The 27,819-nt window shown below is 56.8% G+C and overlaps 2 protein-coding genes across 2 annotated transcripts; both read left to right on the plus strand.

The window, feature by feature from the left end:
* The first annotated feature begins 621 nt into the window (after positions 1 to 621).
* On the plus strand, positions 622 to 16,436 carry LOC311196447 (dual specificity protein phosphatase 22-A-like). Its single transcript, XM_084270016.1, has 8 exons — positions 622 to 632; positions 777 to 841; positions 2,452 to 2,485; positions 3,128 to 3,210; positions 6,150 to 6,199; positions 9,822 to 9,896; positions 10,335 to 10,506; positions 14,861 to 16,436. Exons 2-8 carry the CDS (start codon positions 821 to 823, stop codon positions 15,065 to 15,067), a joined length of 642 nt encoding a protein of 213 aa, XP_084126142.1. The 5' UTR covers positions 622 to 632; positions 777 to 820; the 3' UTR covers positions 15,068 to 16,436.
* A 4,172-nt stretch (positions 16,437 to 20,608) lies between these two features.
* On the plus strand, positions 20,609 to 27,425 carry IRF8 (interferon regulatory factor 8; the record flags this gene model as incomplete). Its single annotated transcript, XM_084270281.1, has 8 exons — positions 20,609 to 20,782; positions 21,823 to 22,006; positions 23,072 to 23,160; positions 23,591 to 23,702; positions 23,897 to 23,944; positions 24,393 to 24,779; positions 25,042 to 25,157; positions 26,210 to 27,425. The coding sequence occupies 8 exons, from the start codon at positions 20,609 to 20,611 to the stop codon at positions 26,384 to 26,386; spliced, it is 1,287 nt and encodes a 428-aa protein (XP_084126407.1). The 3' UTR covers positions 26,387 to 27,425.
* Between the last annotated feature and the right edge of the window lie 394 nt (positions 27,426 to 27,819).

Here is a 27,819-nt window from a genome sequence, read left to right on the forward strand (position 1 = left end):
TAATGTTTCCAGGGCCAGAGCTGCCAAATGCCTCCCTTCAGCCAACCCTGGGCTGTGTCCCTGAGGCTTTCTGCCTTGGGTTTAAAGCCTCTCCTCTGGAGATGGAACCAAGCTTTGCCTTAGGTCTGCTCTTCTCTTGGTGACAGGACTGTCTGTGTGGAATTTGGCAGCCCTGAGGGGGTGTTCCACAGCCAGCTGAGTTGTGGGGCACGCTGGGGGCTGTCAGAGAAATTGGGGGAAGGTTTTTGAGGTGATAGGATGTGATCACTCGCTGTTCCAGTCACTGCATGTGCCTGTGCCGTGCTCTGCTTGCCCAGGGAAGTGCTTTATTCCCTTGTTCCTGTGACTGGGAGCAATTAACAGGAGAGGGAGAGAAATCCTGTGGGGTGCAGAGCTTGTACCAGCCCACAGCATCCCAGAACGAAGCTCGGGGAGCATCACGGGGATGAGGGAGTCATTCCCCTGCCCCAAACGTCCTCCTCTTCACCCTCCCCAAAAGGCTGTGAAAGCCCTGGCAAGCCAGGAGAGAAACCTGAGCCTCACCACTGCCCTGGATCCTTATTTCATCCTCCTCTTCCCAGCACCAGCCACTCTCAGTCCCCTTCACCCACCAACAGAGCAGCCTGCTGCCGGTGAGTGAGCTGAGCGTGCCAGGGCTCTGCACGCTCCCCTCCCGACGCGTGTGCCCCCTCTGTCCTGCCCTTGGCAAAGGGATGTGCCATCAGAGGGGGCTGATCTCACCCTCCTGTCTGGGTTTTTTGGGTGTTGATTTGCAGATAACCTTGGTTTGGATACCAAGAAGCCATCGGAATCCTGCTCAATGGGGACTGGAATGAGCAAGGTAACTGGGGAGGGGGGCAGCGGGATGGGACCAGCGTGTCCTCCTCAAGCAGGACTTTCCTCCTGCAGCCCTGGGGGATGCTGCTTCCCAGACCCACCACCATGCTCTAACTACAACCATTTGCATCTTCCCCTTCCCATTCCCCTCTGAAACCCCAAGAACATGGGAAAGGGGGTTAAGAAAGCGAATGGTGATCCCTGGGTTTATATCCGAGGTGAGGAGCTGAGGGGCTGCAGGCACTGAAAAAGCAATGCCTGGGTTTAGATGCTCATCCCTTGGGCAGTGAGGTCGTGGAGTTAGAGACCTCAGGGCTGGCACAGGGGTGTGGGTAGGGGGTCCCTGGGAGGAAATTTCCTCCCCTTGTCACCCCCAGGATGTGTCTGTGCCTCCAGTTGTGCCCTGCAAAGGGAGCAGCAGAGTTTGGCTGCTGCTTCTTGCTCAGCTGAGCTCTGGGGCTGGCAGAGGGGATCCATTTCTGTTTGCATCCTTAAATAGCCGCTGGGTATCAGCCTTCCCCAGTTTAAAATAAGACTCCAGGACAGCAACAGAGGGATCAGATCAGGTCAAACTCTCTCTGCAGGGCTCTGATGGGATTTAATGCTGGAGTTTCACACTGTGGATGCAGCCTGACCTGTGAAGGGGCTTTTGCAGCTTCCCTGGTGCCACCAAACCCTTTTAGGGAGCCTGGGCTGCCTTTGCCAGGGGGGGCTGGGATGGTGTGGGCACGTTTACACTGCAGGATCCAGCTCTGAAGTGAGGAGTTGCAGAGTTTGGCATTTCCCCTGTAGCCATAACACCAGTTGCTGTGCTGGGCACAGGCATTTGCTCAATTCAGGTGTCAGCAGCCCAGGAGCAGGCTGGGCTTCAGGGCACAGGGCTGGCTGTACCCCAGAACCACTGCAAACCTTCCCTACGCCCTCTCAAAGCAGGGATCTTCTGCCAGATGGGTGCAAATGAGCCCAATCAGGAACCAGCTCTGCTTTTCCATGCCCCTGGATAGGGCTCTGGAGACCAGAGCTGCATATTTGAGAGCTCTGGCTGCACTGTCCCGGCCAGGGAAGGACTATAAATAGCCTGAGCCTTTGCCTGTGTGTCCCCAGCTGGCAGACACAACCCTTGGAACTCTGTGAGAGGTGGAACAGCAAAACAAAGCCAAGCTCTGGCCAGGCTGACCTGCCCTGGGGAGCTGGGGTGATGGGGGGTCCCTGCTGCAGCCCCACCTTGAGGGAGGAGGTTGGGGTGGACTGAAGCTGTTGAGGGACATGGTTTTGGGGTGGTCTTGATGGTCTCAAAGATCTTTTCCAGTCTAACAGCTCTATGGGTCTAGGAGTCCAGTCCCCCAGCACTGCATTGCCAGTAGCAGGAGGACCATATGCAAGTGCCTTCCATTGATGTGCTGAGTTTCCCTGAGCTCTGTGCTCCTGGAGGGGTTTGGGCTGGTGGTTTGAGCAGGTTCAGCCTCTGCTGTTCCTTAATGAGGCTGGTTCCCTGATGAGGTGCTTGGTTTGGCATTGCCTGGGGAGTTTGCTGCCCTGGTCCTGTCTGTACCTCACGTTGGATGCACCTTGTACCCACTGCCACCTGAAACCTCTCTCCTTGTCACCTCTCAGGTTGTCCAGGGCCTCTACCTTGGGAACATCCGTGGTGAGTGCCTTTCCCTGCTCTTTATCCCAGGCAGCTGGTGGGAAACCTCCTCCTCCTCGGGGGGCTCCTCATCCCTGCTCCCACCTGGGGACCTCAGCATCTTCCAGAGATCCAAAGCTCCAAAGAAAAAGCCCAAATTACAAGCAGTCTTGGGCAGCTCTAGCTCAGGAAAAGCACATCCATGGGGACCTGTGATCACCAGCCCTGCCAGAGCACCAGGCAACCCCTGCATGGCTGGAAACCTCCCCTCTTGTTTGCTGAGACAATATTTACAGTGGGCCAACGCCTGGCTTTCTTGCTGGGACCTCTGTCCCCATGGGGAGCAGGGTGAAGCTTGGGGTTTCACCCAAGAGTGAGGCCACAACAGCCTTTGCCAAGTTAGTGGTGTCGTTTCTGATGCTGGGGGTGGCTTTAGGAGGCTGCTGAGCACCCAGTGCTTCGGAGCAGGGCTTTGCTTTGAAGGAGGGGATGCCCCATCTCCCTTCCTGCATTGTGCTGGGTGAGATGCAGCGGGAAGGGGCTGGGATGGGGGGAGAGGGGATGTGTGTGTGGGGGGAAAGGTGGATGTGGATTGCTGGTGGGTGTTTGGTGCAGCAGATCTCCCAGGAGGGTGTGTGATTCACACACTGCTCTTGCTTCCAGACTCTGAGGACCAGGAAAACCTGCTGAGGACCGGGGTGACACACATCCTCTCTGTCCACAACAGTGCCAAGCCGGTGCTGGAGGTGAGCAACTGGGCAGGGGGGGTGGTGGTGGTGGTGATGGGCTGTGGGACCAGCTTGAGGGTGCAGGGCTTGGGAAGGTGCAGATGGGACACACGGGGTCTTTTGCTGGTGTAGGGAAGAGGAGGGGAGAAGCAGTGCTGGGTTTGCACCAGTTTGCATAGATTCACACCAGTTTGCATGGATTTGGACCAGTTTGCCCCAGTTTGCATGGATTTGCCCCAGTTTACATGGGTTTGCACCAGTTTGCATGGTTTTCCCCCAGTTCGCTCCAGTTCGCCCCAATTTGACCCAGTTTGCCCCAGTTTGCCCCAGTTCACCCCAGTTTGCTCCAGTTCGCTCCGGTTTGCCCCAGTTCACTCCAGTTTGCTCCAGTTTGCCCCAGTTCGCCCCAGTTCACCCCAGTTTGCCCCAGTTCGCTCCAGTTTGCTCCAGTTCGCCCCAGTTCGCCCCAGTTCCCCCCAGTTTGCTCCAGTTTGCCCCAGTTTGCTCCAGTTTGTCCCAGTTCGCCCCAGTTCACCCCAGTTTGCCCCATTTCTCCCCCTTCGATGCTGAGCCGCACCCCAAGGGGCTCAGCACTGGCTTTCAGACCGGGGGTGCGGGGGGTCACGGGGTGTTCTGTGGGGCGCGGCCACCCCTCGGTGGGGTTCAGGGCCCCGGGGTGCAGCCGGCGGGGCCGGGGCCCCTCGGGGTGCCCGGTGCTGCCGCGGGGAGAACCGCGAGAGGGCGGCGGCGCCCCGCGGATGGCGGCGCCGGGGCCGGTCCAGCCCCGACCGGGAGGGGGGGCACGGCGGGACACGGAGCAACCTCTCCCCTCCCCACACACCCCGGCAAAGAAAGGGGTCCCCGGCCGCCCTGGCTTTGCCTGCCCGTTCCCCTCGCCTCCCCGCTCCGTTCCCTCCCACCTCGCGGAGCCCGGAGCCCAACGGTCCCTCCGTGCTGTGTGTGGGGAAACTGAGGCAGGGGGGGAGCTGCGCGTGGTTTTCGCGCACAGACCCTGTCTCACGGCCCCGCGGAGGCTGCGGCAGGAGGAACAGCCCCGTGTGTGTGTGTGGGGGGGATGCTCGGGCCGTGGGGGTCGTCTTGCAGCCCATAACTTGCACTTCATCCCTGTGTCAGACCTGCTGCCAGCTCCCAAACCCTGGGATGCTGCAGAAGGCAAAGGGGACTGCTTGTACCCCCCATCCTTTGGGGGCACGATGGACAGGGGGGGGCCTTAGTAAAATACCAATTCGAGCCTCTCCCCCTGCTAAGACATTGAGTAACAGGAGGGTGGAGAGAGAGAGAGAGAGAGAGAAGGAAGGAGGCTGCTTAAAATCGGTGCAGAGAACCAGCTCGTGGCTGGAGAAGGGGCAGCAGCAGCAGCTGGGGCTGCCGGGGCTCCGGGCACGACCAGACGGGTAGCAAACCACACGCCGAGCTTACAACACGGAGCAAGCCACCGGCCCGGTGGAAAGGGGAACCGGAAAGGCATGGTGGGTTGAGCAATGTGTCAATCACAGCCCCGGGTTGGGAACCGCAAACCCCAGCACTGTTCCCATGCGTGGCCTGGGCTCCCCGAGGCGGGATGGGGGGCACCATGCCCCAAAGGGGAAGGGGAAGCTGCTGGGAGCCCGGCAGTTAATCCAGGATCAGGGTGTGGGGTCAGGGTTTGGGGGGGAGGAGGAGTGGGGGGCTCCTTGTGGTGCTCTGTTGGTGGGCACAGTGGCTTTGCTGCTCCCCTCCTCGCTGCAGGGGGGAGAGGTGCCAGGGTCCTGCCAGGTTTTGGGAAGCTGGAGCCCATCACAGCTCATCCCCATGGTCTCTCTCCTTCCTCCTGCCATTCCCTGCGTGTTGGGGAGCTGTGGTTTAGCCAGGGATGTTGATGAGGAACCCACGGGCGTCATTTCCCTCCCCACCAGCCCCAGCCTTTCTGTCAGCTTCTCCAGGCAGTGAGCAGCCGGCTGGCACATCACAGGGAGCCAACAAGCAGCACATCACTGCAGCATCTCATCCCTGCCCTGTGAGAGGCTGGCAGATTGAGGAGGGGGGGGGAGAGTGCGGGATGGGGCTGTGGAGGCTGGATGGGATGGAGAGAAGTCACACGGAAAACCTTCCTGCCCTCATCCTGGGTCTTTCCAGAGCCCATCCCACTCTGCCCCTTCCCTCCTTAAATAATTATCTTTCTCTAGCCTCCTGATTCATCCTGGGCTGTGGAGGGAAGCAAGGCTGACCCGTGGGGTTGGTCTTTATTGGGGTGGGGGGTGGGTGGGTGGGTGGTCCTTTCAGCAGCAATGCCACGGGGGGCTGATGGAGAAGAGACAATCTTGGTGCTCTGCTGTTTCAGCCCTGGCAGGCAGGATTCCCATCCATTTCGCTCAGAAATGAAAATAATAATGAAAAAAAACTATCCAACACTCAAAACTATGTGAGGAAAAGAGTTTAAATTTAGCCCAGGACAGGGAGGCTGGAGGAAGAGATGTTTTAAAGAGAGGAAAGCAATCTGACCCACGCCAGTGTGTGGCAGGATGATTTACTGTGTATTAAAGGACTGGGAGGAAATAACTCATTGATGAGAGTGACTTCATCAGTGCGTGTTCACACACGTCTTCCTGATGGGGATCATTGCTCAGGGTCCCAGGGAAGGGGTGGCTTGGGTTTGGAGGGGGTGGGGTACTGAGCATCGTAGTGGTTTTCAATAGCCTGGGTTGAACTGGGTGGGGGGGGGGGGGGAATAGCCTTGGGTTGGGGGGGGAATAGCCTTGGGAGGGGGAATAAGGCTTTGGGGGTGGGTGGTGGATGGTTCTCCCTACCTGTGGGGAGAGGGGTGATGGCACCCAAAAATGGATTTCAGCTTTCCCCTCGCTGAAGGGGCAGCTGAGGAGAGGAAAAGGAGAGAAAGGGGGGGGCGGGGGGAAGGTTTTGTTCCTTGGGGGTGTTTTACTACCACCTTTGTGTTGCAGGGCATGACCTATCTCTGTATCTCAGCCTCGGATTCATCCAGTCAAAACCTGTAAGTCCTTTGCTGTCCTTCTGCTGTCCCAGGGCTGAGCTTTGGTAGTTAGCAGCTGAGGGAGGGCGAAGGTTCAGTCCATCTGTGCCGTGTGACAAAAGCCACCGCTCGTTTCCAGGCAGCAAACAGCATTTGAGGGGCTTCACAACCTGTTCCTGTGGGGTTTTGCAGCCAGTAAATTTAATTTCCCCCTCAAATTTCAGGGTTATTCTACTGGGCAGGGTAGAAAATCAGAGCAATTTTTTATTGGCTTGGAGAGAGAGTGATTTGTGTTGGTCTTCCAGGCGTTCTCCTTGGAAAGAGGAATAAAAAGGTCATTGGAATGGGTATTTCTTTCCCAGCACAAAGGATATAGATGCTCCTCAGACCCCTAATGATGCTGTGGTGAGAGGTGCTGCAAGGAAGCTGCAGGCTTCCATAGGACATGGTGCTGGGGGGCGTTGCAGGGAGTGGGTGGCATCTCCCTGCTCCTTTTTTGGGTGCTGAGCATCCCTTAACCATCCCCTGCAACTAGAAAACAGAGTGACTCCAAGGGATTCCCCTCACCCAGCAAAACCCTATAAAGGACCGAAACCTCACACGTGGCATGAGGACAGAAACCCATTTGTGGAGGGTGCTGGTTTTTCCAGCATCCTTGGGAGCAGTGTGTGCCCTGGGGGATGGTGTATGGGGGGGGGTGTGTGATTCTGCTTGCTCATGCTCCTGCTGAGCGGAAAGAGAAGCTTTACAAGAAAGCCCTTCCTCAGCAAGAAGAGGGTTGATTTCTCTCTCTCTCTCTCTCTCTCTCTCTCTCATTTCTTTGCGCTCGTGGCGTGTCTACAGAAAGGAAAAAAAAAACCCAAAACCCAGAAAAACAAGAAAAAACCCCCCCAAATTAAGAGCTGCTGCCGGAAGGAAGGCTTGTTCAAGGAACTATTTTCTGCTTGTCAGTTTATGCCTTGGATTTCACAATCCCCATGAACTTTGTGTCCTGCAGAGGAGATGCTTGTGACTCAGGATCTTGGTGGCTCTCTTGGTGTTATCGGGCTCCACGCCCCGATCCCATGCTTTGAGGTTGGAAAAGCATAGGGAGAGCTTTCTTCTTTGGGAAAGGTCCCCCCTCTGTGGAGTGGGTGAAGATGGATGGGGTGGCTGAAGCGCTCACCTGTGTCTCTCTGGGATGGATTAGGAGAGGGATGCTGGTGGTGAGCGTGTGGAGGGAGCTGGAGGTGAGAGCATCACGTCCTTGCAAGAGAGGTGCAGCCCCATTGGTCCTTGGAGAGGGGCTGGAGGGGAAGGCTGGCATCTGCAGAGCGTGGACACGTGCAGGCAACACGTGTAGATAAGTAAGATGAGGAGAAATCCCCTGGGACAAGCTTTAGGCAGGGAAAATCCCCCCACCACCATCCCCCAGATGGTGATGCTCTGTTGGTTCCAGTGATCAAGGAGGAGGCGTGTTTTTGTAGCCCACGAGGAGTGATGGACAGATGTCCTCTTGCAGGGCTGAGGGGCTCAATACTTTTAGTATGACCATAGCATGAGAGACTCCTCCATCTCCCCTCCTCTTCTTGGGCCTCCTGCTATTTTTGAGTACATCCTCAGCTGGTTTCTTAGAAGGCTCCTGAGCTCTGCCCTTCCAGGGAAGGGTGAAGAGCTGGCAGGGATGGGGCAGGTTTTAAGAGGGTTGCCCCTGTGGGGAGGCTGGCTGTGAGCCCCAGGGTGGGGTTTCTGGGGGGAGGATGCTCTCGGTGAGGGGTGCAGGGGGAATAACTGTGTGTTAGCTCGTGCCTTGGCTTCTGAGAAATGAGGAAGGCTGTGCAGGCGGACGCCCACCCCGTCACGCGGAGGCAGAGGAAGTCCAGCACCGGGGCGGAGGCACTGCCGGCCCTGGAGCTCGCTGCTGGGTGGCTCTGCCTTGGATCCACCAAAGGGATCTTCTCCTCCTCCTCCTGAAAAAGCTAGGGATGTGTTGGTCAGTGAGTCCACCAGCAGCATGAGTTACCCAGAACCAGGTTTTCTGCCTCAAAACTCTCCCCAGCTTCGGTGGGACCCTGAGGGTGAGCAGGGATGGGCAGCGTTTATTTGTCCTTCTCCCCCTCTGCTCTGCCCTGGTCAAACCCCACCTGGAATAGTGTGTCCAGTTCTGGGCCCCTCAGCTCAAGAAGGACACAGAACTCCTGGAAAGAGCCCAGTGCAGGGACACTGAGGTGATGGAGGGAGTGGAACCCCTTCCTTGTGAGGAGAGGCTGAGGGAGCTGGGCCTCGTTAGCCTGGAGGAGACTGAGGGGTGACCTCATTAATGTCTATAAATATGTGAAGGGCCAGAGTCAGGAGGCAGGAGGCAGGCTCTGCTCAGGGGTGGCAGCGACAGGACAGCGGGTGCAGGTGGAGCAGAGGAAGCTCCATGGGAATGTCAGGAGGACCTTTGTCCCTGTGAGGGTGCTGGAGCCCTGGGACAGGCTGCCCAGAGAGGTTGGGGAGTCTCCTTCTCTGGAGACATTCAAACCCACCTGGACATGTTCCTGTGGGATTAGTCTGGGTGATGCTGCTCTGGCAGGGGTGGGACTGGATGAGCTTTCGAGGTCCCTTCCAGCCCCTCATGTTCTGGGATCCTGGGATTCTGTGACTACAAACATGTGCCAAAGAGCTGAATACCTGGCCCAGAGTGGGGTCTCGGACGTGCACTCTGTCTTCACGAGGGACCAGCAGTGGCTTCCAGCATCCCACGCAGTGATGAGCAGGAGAGATGTGTCTCACCAGAGCCAGCATAACCCCCCTGCACCCACCCACCTCTATCTCATCAGTACATTTGGGGCTACTTACCCCATTTTCTAGGTCTCCATGCCTTTAAAAAGCTGGGTGCTGCTCATATTGCTGAGCATCCAGGTCAGAAGGAGGGAGGGGGCTCAGCGTGTCACAGCTCAGCTGCCAGGCAGCCCCAGGTCCCTGAGCTGCCCCATTGTGCCCCTGAAACTTGGTTAGGGTTAACGTGCTCCCTCTGCCTTGTTACTGGTTATGCTTTCAGGAATGCAGGCAGCTGTCTGGGGTTGTGCTGCTGCTGGCAGCCTGACATCCCTGGCATGGGCACTGCTCTGTGCCCTCCCTGGGGTGGGAAGGGGCCAGAGGGGCTGCTTGGAGTGAGGAGGGGGGAATGGAGCTACACCATTTTGGGATCTTCAGGCAAACCAACCTGGGAGCCACCTGTTCCCTACCTTCTTCCCCACCAGCATCTTTCCCAGGGATAGAGCTGGGTGTTTTTGGCATCGTTTGGGAATTAGGGGTGAGCAGGTGGCTCAGGACAACCTCTGACACAGGGTTGTGCGTGTCCCCTGGGCACCAGGAGATGACACTTTGCACTGGAAGCTGTCTCACCCCTGTGTCCTCCCTGAGCTGGTTTGGCCAACAGCATCACCCTGCTTTCATCCTGATGCTTTGAGAAGCAGGAAATCCCTTGGAAAGCCTCCCAGGTCATTTCCTTCCTTGGCCCAGCAGAGGAAGGATCTTGGCTCCCATCCCTCTCTAGCAGCTCCAGGGTGGTGGCATGTCCTCCAGGAGACACGGGACTGCTGCTGCTGGGGTAGTGGGGCACCTTGCAGGGGTGGGCAGCTCTCCCACCCTCACCTCCCCACCTCTCTCCTTGCAGGCTGCAGCATTTCAAGGAGTGCATCAAGTTCATCCACGAATGCCGGCTCGGTGGGGGAGGCTGCCTCGTCCATTGGTGAGCGGTCCCATCACCACCTCGTGTCCCACCAGCGCTCACCAGGTCCTGTGGGCACCCAAAAAGTGTCCTTGGCATCAGATGTCAGTTGTGGTGGGGAGGAAGAAGATGAGGAGATGAGGGACAGCGGGAGGGCAGTGGGGGAAGGTCCCTGCGCCGGATGCAAGGGGTGGGTGGTCTGTGCACTGAAAACCTGAGCATCCAGAGAGATGATGAGGACAGGCTAGAGGAGGGGACAGCAGGAAGCCACCTGCCCTGTCCCCATGCAGCTCCCTACTCCCACCCATCCCACAGCTGGGAAGCCCCGTTACCACCCCTAGCAAGAAAGGGATGCCCTTGGGAGGGTGCACCCCATGGGTGTCCCTTTGCTGTGGGGACACCCCCAGCCCCCGTGGTGGCACTAACTCCCTCTAACGCTGTCCCCTTGTGCCATACCAGCCTGGCTGGGGTCTCCCGCAGCACCACCATCCTGGTGGCTTACCTGATGACGGTGACTGAGCTGGGCTGGGAGGGGTGTCTGGCTGCCACCAAGGCCGTGCGCTCCTACGCCAGCCCCAACTTCGGCTTCCAGCAGCAGCTGCAGGAGTACGAGGTGACCTTGCTGCAGGAGGTACATCCCCCCCTAAAAATCCCTTTACATACGTGTCCACAGGCTTTGTAAACACGTGTGGCTTTTTATTGCATGCAGTTTGCTGTGAGGAAGGGCTGTTAGCCTGAGCTGGCCTTTGCATGTGCTATTTAGTACCTGGGGATTTGGGGGTTTGCATGGCAGGGGTGGGGTGGAAGGGGGGAAGAAGTGCCTACAGATTATGTGTAGCTCCAGGCCTGGAGGTTGGTGTCCCTGCCTGTGGCAGGGGGGTTGGAGCTCTGTGATGCTTGGGGTCCCTTCCAACCCAGACCAGGCTGGGATTCTGTGATTATGTGAGTGTGCTTAGAAAAGTTCTTTAAACTTCTTTTTTTTTTGAGAGTTCAGGAGGGATGGGGAAGCTGTGAGTCCCCCCAGCAGCCCCAGGAAGGGCACTGGACCGGTTCCTAGCAATGCAGAGCAGCTGGAGCTGGAAAGAGGGAGAGGGAGAGGGGGGAGGAAGGCTCTTGTGAGCAGTTTTGGGATGTCGGGGTGCGCTCGGGTCTGTCCAGGCTTCCTCTGACAGTAAATGCTCTGCTTTTAGAAGCAGGAGACAGAGGGAAGCGAGCATTGGTGGAGAACTTCTCCTCTCCTCCTCCCCAAAATGATGGGGAGCAGCGGGTTTTGGGGGTGCAGAAGCCCTGGGCTGGGCGAGTTCCCATCCCGTGCAAGGGAGGGATGTGGGTGTAGCTGAGCCCAGCTGGATGCCGGCAGCAGCAGCGGCACGTTGGCTGGGGAGGGAGCTGGTTGCAGAGATCAGAGCTGCACTTTCGACCCGGAAAGCCTTGGAAAGCAACGGGAAAAGGCCTTTAAAGGCAGAGCTTCAGCCTGGCTCCCTGGCTGCCCTCCAGCCTCCCACACTGCTCAGCCCTGTCTCTGCAGCAAAGGACTGGGGTCTAAAACCGCCTTGGGAGGGTACACGGTCCACGTAGGGACTTTTGCAGGGAGAGAGCCACCCACATCAGGTGTCTCGCGGCCTGTGTCACCCCTAAACTTGGTCCTGAAGCCCTCCCATCCAGCAGCGTGCGGTGGCGGAGCCCCAGGGGTGCCTCAGGCCGCGCTGAGGCCTTGAAGGGGATTTCTCTCCTTCCAGGACAGGGGCAGCGTGTGACATTAGCCCAAATGTCAACCCCCTTCCCCGCTGCCAAGTTCCCTTCGCTGGGTGCCGGAGGCAGCGGGCAGGCGCTGTCACATGAGGGCCACGGTCCTGCCCTGCTATCACCAGCTTGCAAAAACACCCGCAGAGGAGGGCAGAAAACAGGCCGAGGGATTACAAAACACCCTGGGTGCTGGAGATTCCCTGCGGGGCTTCCCCTGGCCTGCTCAGCTCTCCCTACGCCTTCCCACGCTCTGGCCTCATCCCAGCACAGACCATGATACAGGCTTTGCCGTGCTCCCCCTGAGTTATTCCTCCCGCTCCCCAAAATCCAGGCTGGGCTCAGCAGGCGCTGGATTTTCCTTCCCTTTCCCTTAAAACGCTGCTTTTCCCATTGCCTTTGAGTTTTGCCTGGGGCTTTGCAAGCCTTTCCCTGAGAATCCCAAAGGCAGAGTCGAGGGCGGAACTGCTGGGATGTGTTTTTCTGAGCCGCCTTTTCCTTGAAACACCCTGTGTTCCCCGGGATCACGGCATGGTGGGGTGGGGAGGGAAGCTGCAGATGGCCCTCGTGGGCGGACTGCTGCTAGTACAGCCCCCGGGGTGAAGGCTGGATGCTGGAAGCAGGGAGCGCTCAGGCATTACTCACCCACAGCTGTGTTACAAGAAGGGGAAGGGCCAGGATGGATGCTCCGACCTGGCTGGCAATGCCCCGCTCACCCTCACATCCTCCACCTTTGCAAGAGGAAGGGACTTGGTGTGCAGCATGGGCAGGTCAGTTGAGGAGGAGGAGGAGGATGGCTGGGGGTCTTGTGGGGTGGTTGGGTACCATGGATGTGTGTGGCCAGCAGCCCAGGGGACACGATGCCACCGCTGTGGGTCCTGTGCCTTGCTCCTCTCTGAGCAGCACTCGGGAGGTCACACCTTGTTCCCGTTTTGTGGCTTTGAGGTGTAGGTAGGAGGCAGGAGCAAGGGTGCCATGACCTGAGCTTCAGCCCTATCCGAGGGCAGAAGAGAGGTTGAATTTCCCCGTTTATCCCAGTCATCATGCTGGCAGGCAGCGATTTGGAAACACGGTGCTTGGGAGCAGACATGGATAAGGGCTGAGATTGGGAGGGAAAGCCTCACTTCTTCTTGGTTAGAACTTGTGAGGAACACCTTGGTCCTCCTGGGGACCTCCTCTCTGGGACGGCTGTGGGCCAAGCATCCCTCGGTGCCTTGGTTTCCTCGATCTGCAGCAGGGACCTCAGCTGGGTCCTGGGAGGTAGAAATGGGGAAGATGCTCCCTGGGACTGGCCAGCTGGCCCCTCGCCGCAGGAAGCGCGCGTCGAGCGTGCAGCTGTGGTTTCCAGCTAGCGAATGGTGCTTGTCAGGGCTGGATGGATAAAGAAGGAAGGAAGGGACCAAGAGCGGCAGCGGGATGACGGGTAAGGTCAGAAAGGGAAGTGAGTGAGCCCAGAGAAGGCACCATGGATGGGAAAGAGGGCACAGATGGACACGCAGGTGATGGACCCGGCCCCGCCCCGTGGTGCTGGCACACTGTGGTCAGGCTGTCTTCCTCGCCGTCAGATGATGTCCCAGGTGGGATGGGTGCTCCTGGCTCCAGGAGAGAGAAGAAGGGCAACGGGTTAGTGGTCAGCGCTGGAGGAAACGGGCTGTAACCACTTCTTGCTCTGGCTTTAAAAGGAAACGCCTGGCAGGGTGCTTCCCCCCGGCCTCCCGCTGGCTCCTTCCCTCCTTTGCTGGATGGTGGGAGCCTGGGTGGTGGGTGCTGAGCCTTGGGGAGTGCTGAGCTTCGGTGGCTAGGCTGGTCTGTCTCCCTGTGGAGCTTCATCCTGCAGTTTGCATCCTGGCAGGAATGCTGGTCCCAAATCCCATCTCAAATCCTTTGGGATTTGCTTCCCAGGGGTTGCTTTCTAGCAAGGAAATCAGCTCTTGGAGTCCACCTGGAGCGAAGGGTCTTCCTGTTTGCCAGGGGCAAGTGTGCAGCAGCCACAGCGAGTCCCCCTGGCTGAGGGAGCGGATTTGGGAAACCCAGACATTCCCAGTGGAAATCCCCTCTGCCTGAGCTGACTCTCCCCCATCAGCAGGAGATGCTGCCAGCATTAGACTCAGACTTTCTCCTCCTGCGGCTTGTGGTCCCTGCACCTGCAGCATCCCTGGGTAGGGCAGGGCTGAGCTGCCTGTCCTGCATCCTGAACCTTTGCCATGGGCTCTGACCTGGCTGTGGGGTGCTGCTGCAGCACCCCGGGAAGCTGGAGCCATTGCTGGGGTGTCTCACCCTGGAGATGCCAAGGCTGAGCAGCTCATGGGGTGCTTGCCCTCTCCCTCTGGTTGCACCCATGGCTGTTCCAGCCCTACTCCGTGTCCTCCATCCCTTTTGGAAGGTGTTTATAGTTTCTGGGTGTGCTCCTACCACTCACCCCAGTAAGCCCTGCTTGCTGGAGCAGCCGTTTCCAGCCCTGCCCCACTCTCTGTGAGCACAAGGCAGCTGGCACGGCGGGTCCCAGCAGAGCTGCCCGTTCCTGCCCACGCTGCAGTCTGAGCCCATCTGGCCATTCCTCATCCCAGCAGCAGCAGGAGGCATTTCCACAGACTGTTCTTTCACTCCCCAGCCATCTCTGGACCTCAGCCTGCTGCCTCCTGGCATGCTCCGGCCACCAGAGCAGCTTTGCAGCTGGCTGCAGCGATGCAGGGGGGTGTTCAGAGGCATATTCCGCCTCCCCCCAACCCCAAGATGCTACCCAAACAAACCTGCCTCAGCTGGCTTGGCTGTGTGGCAGTGAGTCCAGCCTGTCCCCGTGCTGTCACGGTGGGGAGGAAGCTCAGGGAAAGCTTTTCTTACGGGAATTCGGGCACACAAGGAGGAGCAGCAGCTTCTTGGCGATGAGAAGTAAATAAAGCTGCTGTCCTGACCGCAGCCGGTGTGAGAAGCTGAGGATGCTGCCAGCTCTCCAGGTCCATCTGTGCCGGGCTGGGGATGCAGGGAGAGCTCGGTTGGAGGGAACCATCACATCTCTCAGACGCTGTGGTCGTGGTGTGTGAGCTCCTGTAAAACTGGGACCTTTCTGCTTGCTGGCTGTGGCTGGGGATCCCCCAGCCTCGTCTGGGGCTGCGGCTGGGATGCAGCGGGCTCTGCCCATGCTCACTGCTTTCCACTGGAGCTGTTGCAAGCCCCAGCCCAAGAGCTGGGCTTATTTCAGCCCCCAGTGACCCTGGCAACCTCTTTTGGCTTTGTCTCTGCAGTACCGTGCCTGGATCCACCATGAGTATGGCAGGAACCCGTTCAAGGACCAGGAGGAGCTGCTGCGTTTGCTGGCCCAGCAGGAGCAGAGGCAGAAGGAGCAGCAGCTGGGGAGCAGGGAGAGTTCCTGGCTCCGCTCTCCAGCTCCCACCTACCCACTCCCCGACCATGCAGGTGGCACTGGCAGAAGCAGATGGATGAACAGATAAGCAGCCGGCTGCCCCAAGGCAGACGTTAGCCCTGGGGCTTGGAAAACTCTCTGTTGCCTCTGCCAAACATCCATGGGGGTTCATGTCTGGGGCAAGAGGCAGCCAGAGCTGGCCTTGGCTAGGGAGGCTGGAGTGGGGGGACATCAGAATGCATGGACCCTCTGTGTATACCTCTGGGCAAGCCAGTTTACTGATGGCAGTGTCTTGCTCTGACCTGTTCCCTTGCTCTGTCCCATTGCCCAGTGGCTCACAGCCACTTTCCCACCCACATAGCAGCACTGAGCCCCGTTCCTCTCCCCAGCAGCGTGGTACCCGGGTGCTCTTCTGGCAGGACACGGGATGCCAAGGCAGAGCCAGAGCCAAGGATGAGATGGGGAGAGACCACCTTGCTTTGTGAGGAAGCTGGGGGATGATGCAGCCTGCGAGACTGCTCCAAGGAGGGAGGAATGGTTCGTGGGGTGTGGGTGTGCTGCCCACCCTGCTGTCACCCTATGGGATGGGGATTGCAGCCGGAGGCTGAGCTGCTCCAAGGGGCTGCAGATGCCCCTCACAGTGTTTGGACGTTCCTGGTCCAGCCTGTCCTTGGCAGATATCTGCCTGGCATTGCTCTTAAGCCACCCCCTCTGGGGAGGGGGAAATCCAGCCATGCTGGAGGCTGTCCATCCCCTCCACCTCCATCCCTGGAGCCGGAGCGGTTTTGGGTTTCCCCTACTGCCGAATCTGAATGTCCCCAGTTGCAAAAGAAGCCAATTACTTGATTAAACTCAGTTGACTTGCAAACCAATTTAATGCTGTCCTTCCCCAGCAACATTCTGAACACTGAAAGACCAAGACTCCATCCCTTTTTCCATCCCAAACTCCTACAGTGAGTTTCTAAAGCACGGACTCCTTGCATCCATCCTATGAGGAGGGGGAGTTTCCCATCCCAGGGGGTGTCCCAACCCATGGGAGGTGGTCCCAACCCATTGCCACGACCCTTCTACATTTAAACCTTCAAATCTTCCCTGAAAAGTAGGTCTTTTACCATTAAAACCTCGCTCGGCTTCACAAAAACATCTGCCCTGCAGCCCATTCTCAGAAGAAAATGGGGAGAAAAAAAGGGATTCAAAATATTTCTAGGAATTCCCTTAATGAAAACTTCTGGGTACTTGGAGCACAACAGCACCAGGGGTGAGTCGCCCAGCTCCAAATAAAGAGACTGATTAAAACCACGAGGATGGCTGGTCTCAATTTGCAGTATTCCTGGTGGGAATGGAGGGATGGACTGAGGTGACCGTGCCCTGGTTTTCATTGTCTTGATGAGAACCACCAGCAGAATTTGATGTTTTAAAGCCCCAGTGTTCAGCTGTAACGTGTGGGATTCCAAGAAAAAAAAATCATGGGGGATTTTCCTTGTCTTTTTGGGGGGGTGGAAGAAAGAGACCCTTTGCTGGCTGGTATTCTACGTGGATGTACGTGGAGGTTTGTTCCCATGTGGGAAAGAGCCTCCCCAGTGCCTCATGAGATCAAGGACTGTAGATGCTGGTTGATGGAGTGAAGGGGAGTGGAGCAGACTGGGTTGATGTTGTATTTAATGGGTCTGTTATCGTTTTGGGAAGCAGAAAAATGGAACTTGTGCAGAGGAGAGAGAGAAAAAAAGAGAAAAACAACCAAAAAAAGAGAAGAAAGTTGGTTTCTGGTGTTAATAGGAAGTCATCAGAGGTAACACGATAAGGAGGGATTAGGTGTGATAACCTCTGCTGAGCACTGATGTCCTCATCACCTGCGCCAGCCTGGGTGGCTGTGCCCCTTCCCATCCCACAGCTGAGCTGTCCTCAAATATTCCCTGAGGAACCACAGCACCAAAGCATCCCTGGAAACCCCCCCACCCTGAATTTTGGGAATCACAAGGGATGCTCCTTGTAAGCTGCAGCATCACCCATGCCTGGCACTGCAGCATCTATTGCCCAAACAGCATCTTCTAACCCAAATTTCCCCCAAATTTGTGGGTAATACATGTTTTTTTCCAACGTTGCCTCCACTGGGAGAGGGTTTAGGACTTCTGAGCACTGGAAAGCAAGCCCTGAAAAACCTAATACGGGGTTGATTCCCACTTTCCTCTACATCACCAAGAGCTCCTCAGGCTCTCCAGTGTTTCACCACCCCTCCCTGATGCCTGACACCTCTGGCAGGAGGAAAGCAGCTCTGCTGAGGTGGGAATGAACTTCTCAGGGTGCTGCTCACACACAGGGGAATAGTTTTGCAAGAAAGTCCCAGCTCTCCTCCCTGCCCATCCATATTTTCCCCTTTGCCAGCCACTGGCAGGACATCTCGCTCCCTTCCAGCCCATTGAGAAGCTGTAAAATAATTAACACCCTCCCCTAACGACACATTTTTAAGGGGTTTATGATTTTCACCTTCTCCCCTTGCCCTGGGGAATTGGGATTTTTGCTGCTCATGAAATCCTGGAGCCAGAAGTGATGGGAACACCCCAGGGGCATCGCACTCTGGAAGGGCTGGAGGGCTGGAAAGGCTTGATTCTAAGAAATCCCTTTAAAACATCCCCAAACTCAAGGAGGAGGAGGAGGAGGAGGAGGAGGAGGAGGAGGAACGGGGGGGGGGATCTCCAAGCCAGTGCAGGGGGGCAGGACTTGGCCATCCGACTTTCCCTAGCAAAGTTTAACCACTTTGCCACCCTCCTGATGGTCTCTGATTGCCGGAGATGGTTCCATCTCTCCCCAAATCTCCTGGAGGGGGGGGGTTGCTTGGCCTCAGCTGGGTGTTTGAGGGACAAGGGCCGCCGCGGGCGTCACTCGGTGGGCGCGGGCGGCAGAGGCTCCGTACCTGAGGTGGTTGTTTCTGTCGGCCCATCGGAGCGGCTCCCCATGTTTCCCATTTCTCTGTACTACCCACGCCGGAGTCACTAGGCTTTGCTTCCAAGAAATGTGTGTGTAATCTGGTAATCCCAAAAAAAACCCCCACCCCACACCCCCCCTTTCCTCCTCCCCGGCTGAAGCCAGGCTGCAGATGGTCCTTCACGGTCTGGTACGGCCCTGGGTTGGGCTGGGGATGTTGGGAGCTGCTGGGAGCTGCTGGGAGCTGCTGGGGCAGCGATCCCAGCTGTGGGGAGAGAGGGAGGGATGGAGCCGGCAGCAAGGGGTGATGTGGGAGGGAACTGGAAACTGCCCAGGGGTGGACTGGTTTGTGGATGGAGGGTTTGGGCTGGGGCTGGGGAGACTGGGCTAGGGCTGGGGAGGTTGGTTTGGGACTGGAGAGAATGGTTGGTCACTGGGGATGGATTGATCTGGGACTGGGGATTGACTGATCTGGGACTGGGGAGGACTTGGGGAGACTGACTTGGGACTGGGGAGACTGGTTGGTAACTGGGGATACTGGTCTGGGACTGGAGAGACTGGGTGGTAACTGGGGATGGACTGATCTGGGACTGGGAAGACTGGTCTGGGACTGGGGAGGACTTGGGGAGGTTGGCTTGAGACTGGGGAGACTGGTCGGTAACTGGGGATGGACTAATGTGGGGCTGGGAAGACTGATTTGGGACTGGAGGGACTGGTTGATAACTGAGGAGACTGGTCTGGGACTGGGGAGACTGGTCGGTAACTGGAGATGGATTGATCGGGGACTGGGGAGGACTTGGGGATACTGGTCTGTGACTGGGGAGACTGGTCCGGGCCCGGGCCCGGGCCGATGTGTGGGAGGCCGGACACACCTGGCCCAGCCTGGCCCCGCCCGGCCCGGCCCGGCCCCGTCCCGCCGGCCGATTTCTCGGAAAGGCGCGCGCTTCAGAGAAACCGGCGCCGGCCGCGCGCGCCCCAGCGGGCGCCTTTCCATTGGCCCGCCAGAGACAGAGACGTCCCTCCATTGGGCCAAGTGAGCATAGGAGGGGGACGAGGCTGCCTATTGGCTGAACGGCGTCCAGGGGGCGTGGCCATTGGCGGACCCGCCCCCTCCGCCGCTATAAAAAGGGGATGCAGGGGGTGCCGCGGGTGGCGGCGCGGAGCGGCGCGGGGCAGGTACGGGCTGGGGGTGCGGCGGGAGCGCGGCGCTTCCCGCACGTCCCTCTGCGGGGGCGTGAGGGCCGAGCCCGGGGCGGCGGGGGGGTGGGCTTGTTTTGGGGTAGAGCCCAGCTTGCGGGGGGCTTGGTGGCGGCTTGGGGCTCCGGGGGGTGGGGGGGGGCTGTCTCTGCCAGCCGGGTTTCCTTGTCCCCCGTGGTGCGGGGTCGGTGTGCGGGGTCGGGGCGCTCGGCGCCGCGTCCCGGCTTTGCGCGGAGGGGATGCGGAGCCCCGGCCCCTCCCTGCCTGTGATGGGGACCGGCTTTCTTGGGGAGCAGGCTGAGCTAGAGCCCCGCTTCGGCAGGGGTTTCTGAGGGTCTCTGTGTTGATCTAAGGAGGCTTGTGCGGGAGGACACGGATCTTCCCCACCCCGCCCCGGGGAGATGCTCTGGAAGGTGCTTTTGGGGTGCTGGGACCCAGAGCTGCACCCTCGGGGCTGTTCTGGCTGGAGGTGTTGGCTGGGGCTGTGCGGTGTGGTTAGGGGGAGGCCTCTGTGTCGGGCTGTGCGAGGGGAAGGATAGACGCTGGTGGCTGCTGTGAGCCTGTGGCACAGCAGGTGCTGCGGGGGTTTGGGTGGTGCTGGGAGCCTCCTTGTCTCCTCCTCAAAACCTTGGGGAGATAAGGGGGGGGAGTCACTCTCGTAGGACTCAGGGGCAGGCTGTGGGCCCAAAGGGCGTGCAGGGCTGGGCTGCTGGGTGTTTCTGCCAGGCCACTCGCTCTGGGGGTCCCTGCAGGTCTTGCTGTGGAGGTGACTGGGGCTGATAGGAGGGTAGAGCCTGATGCTTTGCTTCTAGCTGGGTGGGAGAAGCGTCCTCCTGGGTTCTCCATGAAGTCACCAAGTGATTTGGACTAAGGCTGACCTGAGGTCCTTAGCACGGGTGGCTTGGTGTCACCCCACTCTGTCTGTGGGCCAGGTTTGGTTGTGTGACCCCCATCCTGTCAGTGACTCCAGGCACTGCTTGCATCCTGTGCCTGCTCCCCGAGCAGACAGTGCTTGGTGACAGCAGCTGCCTTCTCCAGGGCAAACCCTTGTGCCACAATGTGTCAGTGGTGGCACTTGGCTCCATCTCCTGCAGATGCCTGTGGGTTTCTGCCCTGGGATGGCCTGTCCAGTGTCACTTGTCCAGGGGACAGTGTAACAGGGTGCTGAGTCCCTGTCTGTCTGCTTCGTGTATGACTTATCCCACAGCCCAAAAAAAAGGAACCAGCAGAGCAGAGAGTCAGCTTGTTTGGGTGAGCAGAGCTGGAGGGTGGACTTGCAGTAACGCAGGGGGATTTGCCTGGATTTTCTTTCCTTGTAGAAGCAGCTGGGTGGGATTTTGACGTGCAGGTGTTGATGTGGCACCTTCCTGGACCTGCTTGTCTCAGCAGGCAGTGCAGCTCCCAGCCATGCCTGTACCAGACAGGAACACAGCCCCATCCCTTGCACCCCAGTTGGGGTGGGATGGTTCTGGGGGAGCTGAGGGAGTTTGGACCTCTCCTTCCATCCAGGATGTGTGACCGCAACAGCGGGCGGAGGCTGCGGCAGTGGCTGATTGAGCAGATTGACAGTGAGCTGTACCCAGGGCTCATCTGGGAGAATGAGGAGAAAACCATGTTCCGCATCCCCTGGAAGCACGCTGGGAAGCAGGACTACAACCAGGAGGTGGATGCCTCTATTTTCAAGGTAAGGCTGGATGATTAACACCTCTTCTCCATGATTTCTGAGCTCAGTGATGCTGGTTTAGTCTTCCCCTTGCTGATGGTCTGGCTGGTGGGAGATATCCATGCTGTCTGTGGGTTTTGCATCCCTGATTCCTACAGAGATGTTCATTTAGTTGGTCTCCAGGCTGGTTTTTTTTGGGGTATTTATTCCTCTTTGCCAAACTTCAGTGCCAGGTTTAGGTTTGCTTTCAGCATCCTTGCATCCTGGCTCTGGTGTAAGGAGGATCTCAACGTGTTCCTTTCTGTGACCTGCTCTGAATTTCTTATCAGCCTGTTCTTGATAAAAGGCTGGACTTGCAAAAAGACTTTGCAGGAGGGAAGGAAGCTTTGGATTTCACTGAAGGGGTGTGGGGATTCCCAGTTTTGGGGAAAAACTGGAAAATTCCATCCTGAACCAAAAAGGTCAGGTTCTTTCCCAGGAATTCCCTTCCCTCTGCCCAACATCCCTCCCAAATATCTGTACTGGTGAGTTCCCTTTCAGGGCAGTGAGAGCTGGTTAGCTCAGGAGCACTGAGTTATGAGGATGGTATTACCTTCAGCTGTCAAATGTGTAAATATCCATAAAATATTGATATTTGCAATAATTTATAGTCTCAGTTATGTGTATTTTGCAATCAATTTTGAGCACAAATGATGCTCAAAAAAGCTGGATGTCACTTGAGTTTTTAATCAGCGTATCACCAGGTCATTAGGAATGTGACTGCTTTGGCAGTGATTCCTCACACCCCTGGCACGTTGGTGCAGAGGTGAAGCCACAACCCTATGATCTTGACCTCTGGTTTTATAAAACCTGGGTGCTGCAGCCCTCCTAGTGCCTGGGTGCATCGCTGGGGGTGGGGGGTGATGCTATGGGTACCCGTCCCCACATGCGTGTCTGCCGTCCGGGAGTGATCCGGGGATGGTTGAGAGGCTGCAAGAGGCAAACACCTCTGTGGTCCCATCTCCTGTGGCTTGAGGGGGTTGGCTGAGGATTTACTTTGGGGTGCTGTTGCTTTGTTTTAGGCCTGGGCTGTTTTCAAAGGCAAGTTCAAAGAAGGTGACAAAGCGGAGCCGGCCACGTGGAAGACGCGGCTGCGCTGTGCCTTGAACAAGAGCCCCGACTTTGAGGAGGTGACAGACAGGTCTCAGCTGGACATCTCTGAGCCCTACAAGGTCTACAGGATCGTGCCAGAGGAGGAACAGAAATGTGAGTGCTCTGATAAGGGACTTTGACCCCCTCCCCCAAAGGTGCTGGTTGGTCCTGTGAGTAACCACAGCCTTGTGCTGCTGACCTACAGCTGAGCAGAGCTTCCTGGTGGGGTTATACCTTGGGTGTGATGCTTTGCTTGTCCTGCTTTGCAGGAGATGTCCCCTGCAAGGTGAGGGACAAGCTTCTTTCTCTCCCTTCCAACAGCTACTTAGGAGATTGGGGATAACTACAACTCTGTGCAAGCATCCATCTCACAAAGAGCTTGTAGGGGCAACTTAAAACTCTTCTCTCCCCCCTTAGAGAGGGTGGTACTTGCCCCCCATCCCTCTGGCTGGATTTCAGGGAGCTGCAATAAATCCCTTCCCTTCCCAGCTGTGATTAAGAATGGCAGTAACTCTGCAGAGAGCAGCAGCTGCTGTGATGTCCGGTGTGGCTCAGGTCGTGCTGAGTACATGGTACTTGTGGTTAAGGCGTGTGTGCTTTCCTTCTGATTCTTTAAAGTTTAAAACACCCCCCTCCCCCTACAACACACACACACACAACCCCAAACCTGTGAAAATAGCTCGCTGTCAGGAAATCTGCCTTTAGCATCTCAGCCTCTTCCAGCCCTGTTCACACAGGAGGTGTGTTGCTGCTTATGCAAATGGCACTGCAGGTTCCCACCAGCAGTGTGACTGTGTCAGGGTGGCTGGTGGTGAAAAAGAGAAGCAGCAGCAGCACCCCCACCAAGTCTCTGGGGTGCTCAGCAAAAAAAAACCCCAAAGCCTGAGCCTCTGCTCTAGTTCTGTCTCTGCTGCTGGTTGGGGTTTTTTTTTTTGATTTGCCTTGTTGCTGTTGGGATGATGGGGTGAAAACTGGGGGGGTGTGAGGGGGGTTTGGTCCCAAAAAGCAGCTCTGGAGGGGGTTGTTGAGCTCCCCTGAAGAGCTGTTGCATGTCTCTGCTGTGCTGTGGTTCTCAGTTTCATAACTTTCACAGGGAGAAGGGTTTTTAAAACCCCATGGCAAAGTGAGCTGTGGTGGGGAGGGTGGGTGTGCTCACTCCATCCTGGCCTCTCCTTCCAGGCAAAGCTGGTATTGCCAATGGGAACAGCATGAATGACGTCACAGAGATGGACTGCAGCTCCTCTGCAATCGATGACCTCATCAAAGAGGTAAGTTCTGGCTGTGGCTGAGGTGGATGGGTGGCAGGTAGCTGCCTGATGAAGCGTTGCTTTCCTGACTGCAAGGCTTTGGGTATCATCCCAGCAAGTGATGCTGAGTTTCCTGGCTCATCCCTGTGAGTTGGTGCCAGGACCTGGTGGCTCATGGATGGCTTGTGCCTGCATCTGGGTGGGCAAGAGCTTTGCTGAGGGGTGGAGGCTGGTTTGCAGCTCTGTTTCCCTCTTTACCTGTGCTAGCCCTGGGCTGTTTGGGCTCAGGAGGTGTCACTTGACTGTGCAGCCTGGGGAAAGCCAAACTTGCTCTTACTAATGACAAACTCATTAGCATCTCACTGTCACTGCTGCTTGGACCCTCTGTGAGTGTCTCTGCAGGGCAGTGGCTCCCCAAGGCATCAAACCCACTCTGACCTGTCTTACACAGTCCCCCTGCGTAGATGAGTACCTGGGAATCATCAAGAGAAGCCCCTCACCCCCCCAGGAGACCTGCAGAAACCCCCCAATACCTGACTGGTGGGTGCAGCAGCCCAGCCCTGGTAAGCAGCTGACAGGGGGTGTGGTGTTACTGGGACTGAGCTGACTGTGTGGGGCAGAAGCAGCCAGTCATTGCTGGTATCTCCCGTGGGGGAGCTTGGAGGAGAAGACCAGGGGGCTGGTGGAGAAGAGCAGGGGGGAGAAGGGGGTTTGGGAGCTGGGTATTCAGTCACAACTCTGCTTTCTCTGCCCCCAGCGTTGCCACTGATGAATGGATACTCTGGCTACGAGCAGCATCATTCAGGTAAGGCAGCTCCCCTGTAGCCTGGCCATTGAAGCCCTCCAGGGCTCCTGTGGTGGCTGAAGGTGGCCCTGACTTGCCTTCCTGCCTTGGGGGAGGCTTTGCTTTAGATTTTGGATGTCCTGTGCCCCTGCTGAGTAGGAATGCGTCCTACCTGTGGCTGTGGCAAGGGGGAAGCTGGCCTGGGATGCTGGGATGATCCATGTACTTAGTGTGGATCTGCCCATTAGGGAAGCATGGAGCAAAGGCAGGAGGAAGGGGTTTGGTGGCTGGAGCTTGTGCTGTTCAGCCCTGCTGAGTGCTGGAGGAGATGTCCTCTAGCAAGCAAGGGGGTCATCTCTGTCAAGTGAAGCTTGCTGGCAGGAAACTGCTGCCCTCAGAGGCTTTGGGAAGAGCGGGCAGGGGGTTGTCTCTTCCTGCTGGGTGGTATACATGCCCCCATCCCTTCCAGGTTACTCCCAGATGGTGATCAGCTTCTTCTACAGTGGGAGGCTGGTGGGCCACATCACCACCTCATGCACTGAGGGCTGCAGGATCTCGCTCAGCCAGCCCTCCAGCCATGGGGAGAAGCTCTATGCCCCAGATGCCCTGGAGCACGTCCGGTTTCCCTCGGCTGACACCATCCAGAACGACCGCCAGAAGCAGATCACCAAGAAGCTCTTTGGGCACCTGGAGAGGGGTGTCCTGCTGCACAGCAACAAGCAAGGCATCTTCATCAAAAGGCTGTGCCAGGGCAGGGTCTTCTGGAGTGGCAACGCCGTGGTCTACAAGGACAGACCCAACAAACTGGACCGGGATGAGGTGGTGAAGATATTTGACACCACCTTGTTCTTCAGAGGTTTGTAGGAGCTTTCCTCTCTCTCTCTCTCTCTTCATCCATGTGGTGGGGGTGAAAGGGTGGGAGCCCTTTGCCTTGGAGCACTTTGAGTTTATCACTGAGGGGTTACTCAAGTAGGTGGTGCTGCTGGATCTGGGAAGGAGTCACCTGATGTTGGCTGGAGGTGGCTTCTCTTGAGCCTGCAGCTTTCTTCCATGCTTGGACCTGAAGCTGGCAGCTTGTGGCAGGCACCCTCCAACTGTTCCCCCCCTTCTCCTTGCAGAGCTGCAGCAGTTTTACAACAACCAGGGCCGCCTCCCAGACAGCAGAGTCGTGCTGTGCTTTGGAGAGGAGTTCCCAGACACGGTGCCCCTGCGGTGTAAGCTCATCCTTGTCCAGGTATGGGGGGCTGCTCTTCAGAGCTCTGCTGCTGAATTTCCACCCTTCTCTGGATCATACTGTCCTGTTACTTGTGGGGAGGGGAAACAAGGCTCTAGCTTCAACTCCTGGAGCCATGGATTGTTTGTGTGCCTGAAATGGGGGGTGGCAGTTGTGGTGTGAGCATCAGCTTATCTACAGCCTCTGGAGAAGTGCTTGGGCTGCTGTCTGGCAGACTTTGATCTGGGTAGATGGTGCTTGAAAGTTCACAAGTGGCAAAGGCTTTTTTTTAAACTGCTGGGAAGTCTGTGTTCTTCCTGCTCCATGACACTAGGACCTCTTGCCCTCTTTGCTGGGAAATGGGGGTGAATCAGTGCCTGGAATGGTTGAGCTAAGGGACAGTGTCAAGCTGAACAGCCAACAGATGTGGTGAACAACCACAGTGGACAGCAGTGGAGTTGGGGATGGGATGAGAGGGGAAATCTGTTCCCATGGCTGTGGCCAGAAACTTCCTGGAGAAGCTGAAGCAATTATGGGATCCCAAAGCCTTGGGACAATGTATATGGTGTTTCTGGAGAATGCACCCATTGTGGATGCTCATGGGCCAATGAAACTATGGCAGCAGGGCTGTGGCATGGAGGGCACAGGGTGGGTTATGTATCCACCCTTGAGTGAGCAGTGATGCAAGTCTGAGGTCCTGGAGGGGATTTTGCCAGTTCAGAGACTGTCCCTGTGCCTCCCTACACAACTTTCTGACCTGGTCACATCATCCTGCACCAGAGGATCACTCCGTGTGTGCTGGGATGGGTCCCCAGCATGTCCTCACCTCCCTATAGCTCTACTGGGAGAGGAGCTCTTGTGACAGCTCCTTTTTCTCCCAGAGGTACTTGTGCCCAGGTGGCTTGTGCAGTTGGACCTGTTGGCATGGCTGGACCTGGCCACAACCCTTCTGCTGCACCTCTCCCACCCCATAACCTGCTGCCTGGGCTTGTGAGGGTGGATGGTAGTGCTGGGAGATGCTCAAAGAGGTTCCTTTCCATTCAGTGTCTTCCTGACTCTTCTTTTTGGTGTAGGTGGAGCAGCTGTGTGTCAGGCAGATGGTGGAGGAGGCTGGCAAGACCTGCAGCAGCAGCCCCATGGTCCCCATAGCTGATGAGACGCAGCATGACCAGATGTACAGGATCTTCCAGGACATCTGTGGGATGCACCAGCGGCCCCTCTTCAGAGAAAACCAACAGATTGCTGTCTGAGCCTCCTTCTCTGCAGACAGAACGTGGTGCCTTGGGTTGATCTAGCCCCAGTTTGGTCCCACTAGTGCCTAAAATTCCCCTTTTGGAAAGTTGGTTCTTTGTCCTTTGCTGTTTCCAGCCCAGGCTCTGTATAAACACAGTGGTAGAACTTGCCCTGAGGAAGTAGGTTGGATGCTTCATGTCTGTCCCACAGACACTGTGCTGATAAAAACCACTCTCCTCTGAGCAGGGTAGTGTCCATGTACTGTTATCTCTAGTGGTGGAGGATGAGAGGGTGACCAAGCTGTGTGGGAAGGTCTGTGCTTTGTGTTGCCTTTGTTAATGACCAATCAAGCAGAACCCAAACTCACCAGTGATCATAACCTGCTCCACCAGTCTGTGACTCAGACCTTGTTCAGAAGAGCGATCTGGTAGGAGGCTGACCTCCTAAAAAGTCTTAAAATGCCTTAAAACCTCTTAAAGCCTTAAAATGCTGAAATTTTAGGAAACTCTCCAGAAATCAGGTTTTTTTCCCCCCCTTGCCAAAGAGTCCTGATGGAGATGAGGATATGTCCTCCCATGGAGAACCTTCTCCAACCCCTCTTTATTTTTGCTACGAGGTTTATATGTTTATCCAAAGTACATGGGGACTTGGAAACCAGCACAGAGATTCTACCTGTAAATGTTGGCCAGGAGACCTTTAGGAATGCTGATTTTTCCTAACCAGAAACCAGAGTTTGATATCCAGTAGAAGATCTTCTATTTGAAAAAGATTGCAGTGTAGTGTGACTAGGTTTGGCTTCACCCTCCCAAACACACGTGTTGGTGCCTCCCAGGCGTGACCAGGCAGCAGCATCCATGTGTAAATCCTCATTCACCCCCTTCATCTGAGCACCCAGCAGTGGGGGAGATGTTTGCAGCTGCCACAAGCCAGGTCTGCACGTGTGTGTGCTGTGAAGCTGCCTATTTATTTTATGCCTGAGGTTTATTAAAGTGTTTTGTAATGTGGATGGGTTTTTTTTTTATCTCACTGCAATTAAAGTGCTATGTTTTGTAGTTCTCTTGTGATGTGGGTGGTTTGTTTCTTGGTCATGATGAGCAGGGTGGTGTCTCTCTGGTGGGAAGGGGCTGGTATCTCTGGTTTGCTCCTGTCTTCTCTGTGGTGGGGTCTGTGAGCTGTTGCCTTGCTGCTCAGCTTCATCTCTGGGGCAAGGAGAAGAGGAATGGACCGAAGTGTTTGGAGGGGATAGAGGGAGGAGGAGGAGGGTATTACTTGTAGAATCTTCATTCCAGGGAGTGTGGAGATAGACCCCCCCTGCTCCTGGGCTCCCTGTGGCTCTGAGGTCCTGGGGTGGTGGGGGTGATTGAGCAGGACCATAATCAAAGTGCTGTAGTCCCTTCCCCTGTCACTGATGGAGTCTTTCCCCACTGTCTTCTCCACCCACCTTTCTAGT

Source organism: Gallinula chloropus, assembly GCF_964237585.1.
Source record: "Gallinula chloropus genome assembly, chromosome: 13".
NCBI classification, from domain to species: domain Eukaryota; kingdom Metazoa; phylum Chordata; class Aves; order Gruiformes; family Rallidae; genus Gallinula; species Gallinula chloropus.

What these genes read in the sequence shown, in the direction of transcription:
- LOC311196447 (XM_084270016.1), top strand. Translation starts at nt 821, where the DNA reads ATGGGGACTGGAATGAGCAAG. An exon ending in CTACCTTGGGAACATCCGTG is followed by an intron (nt 2,486 to 3,127) that starts GTGAGTGCCTTT and finishes TCTTGCTTCCAG; the next exon opens with ACTCTGAGGACCAGGAAAAC. An exon ending in GATTCATCCAGTCAAAACCT is followed by an intron (nt 6,200 to 9,821) that starts GTAAGTCCTTTG and finishes CTCTCCTTGCAG; the next exon opens with GCTGCAGCATTTCAAGGAGT.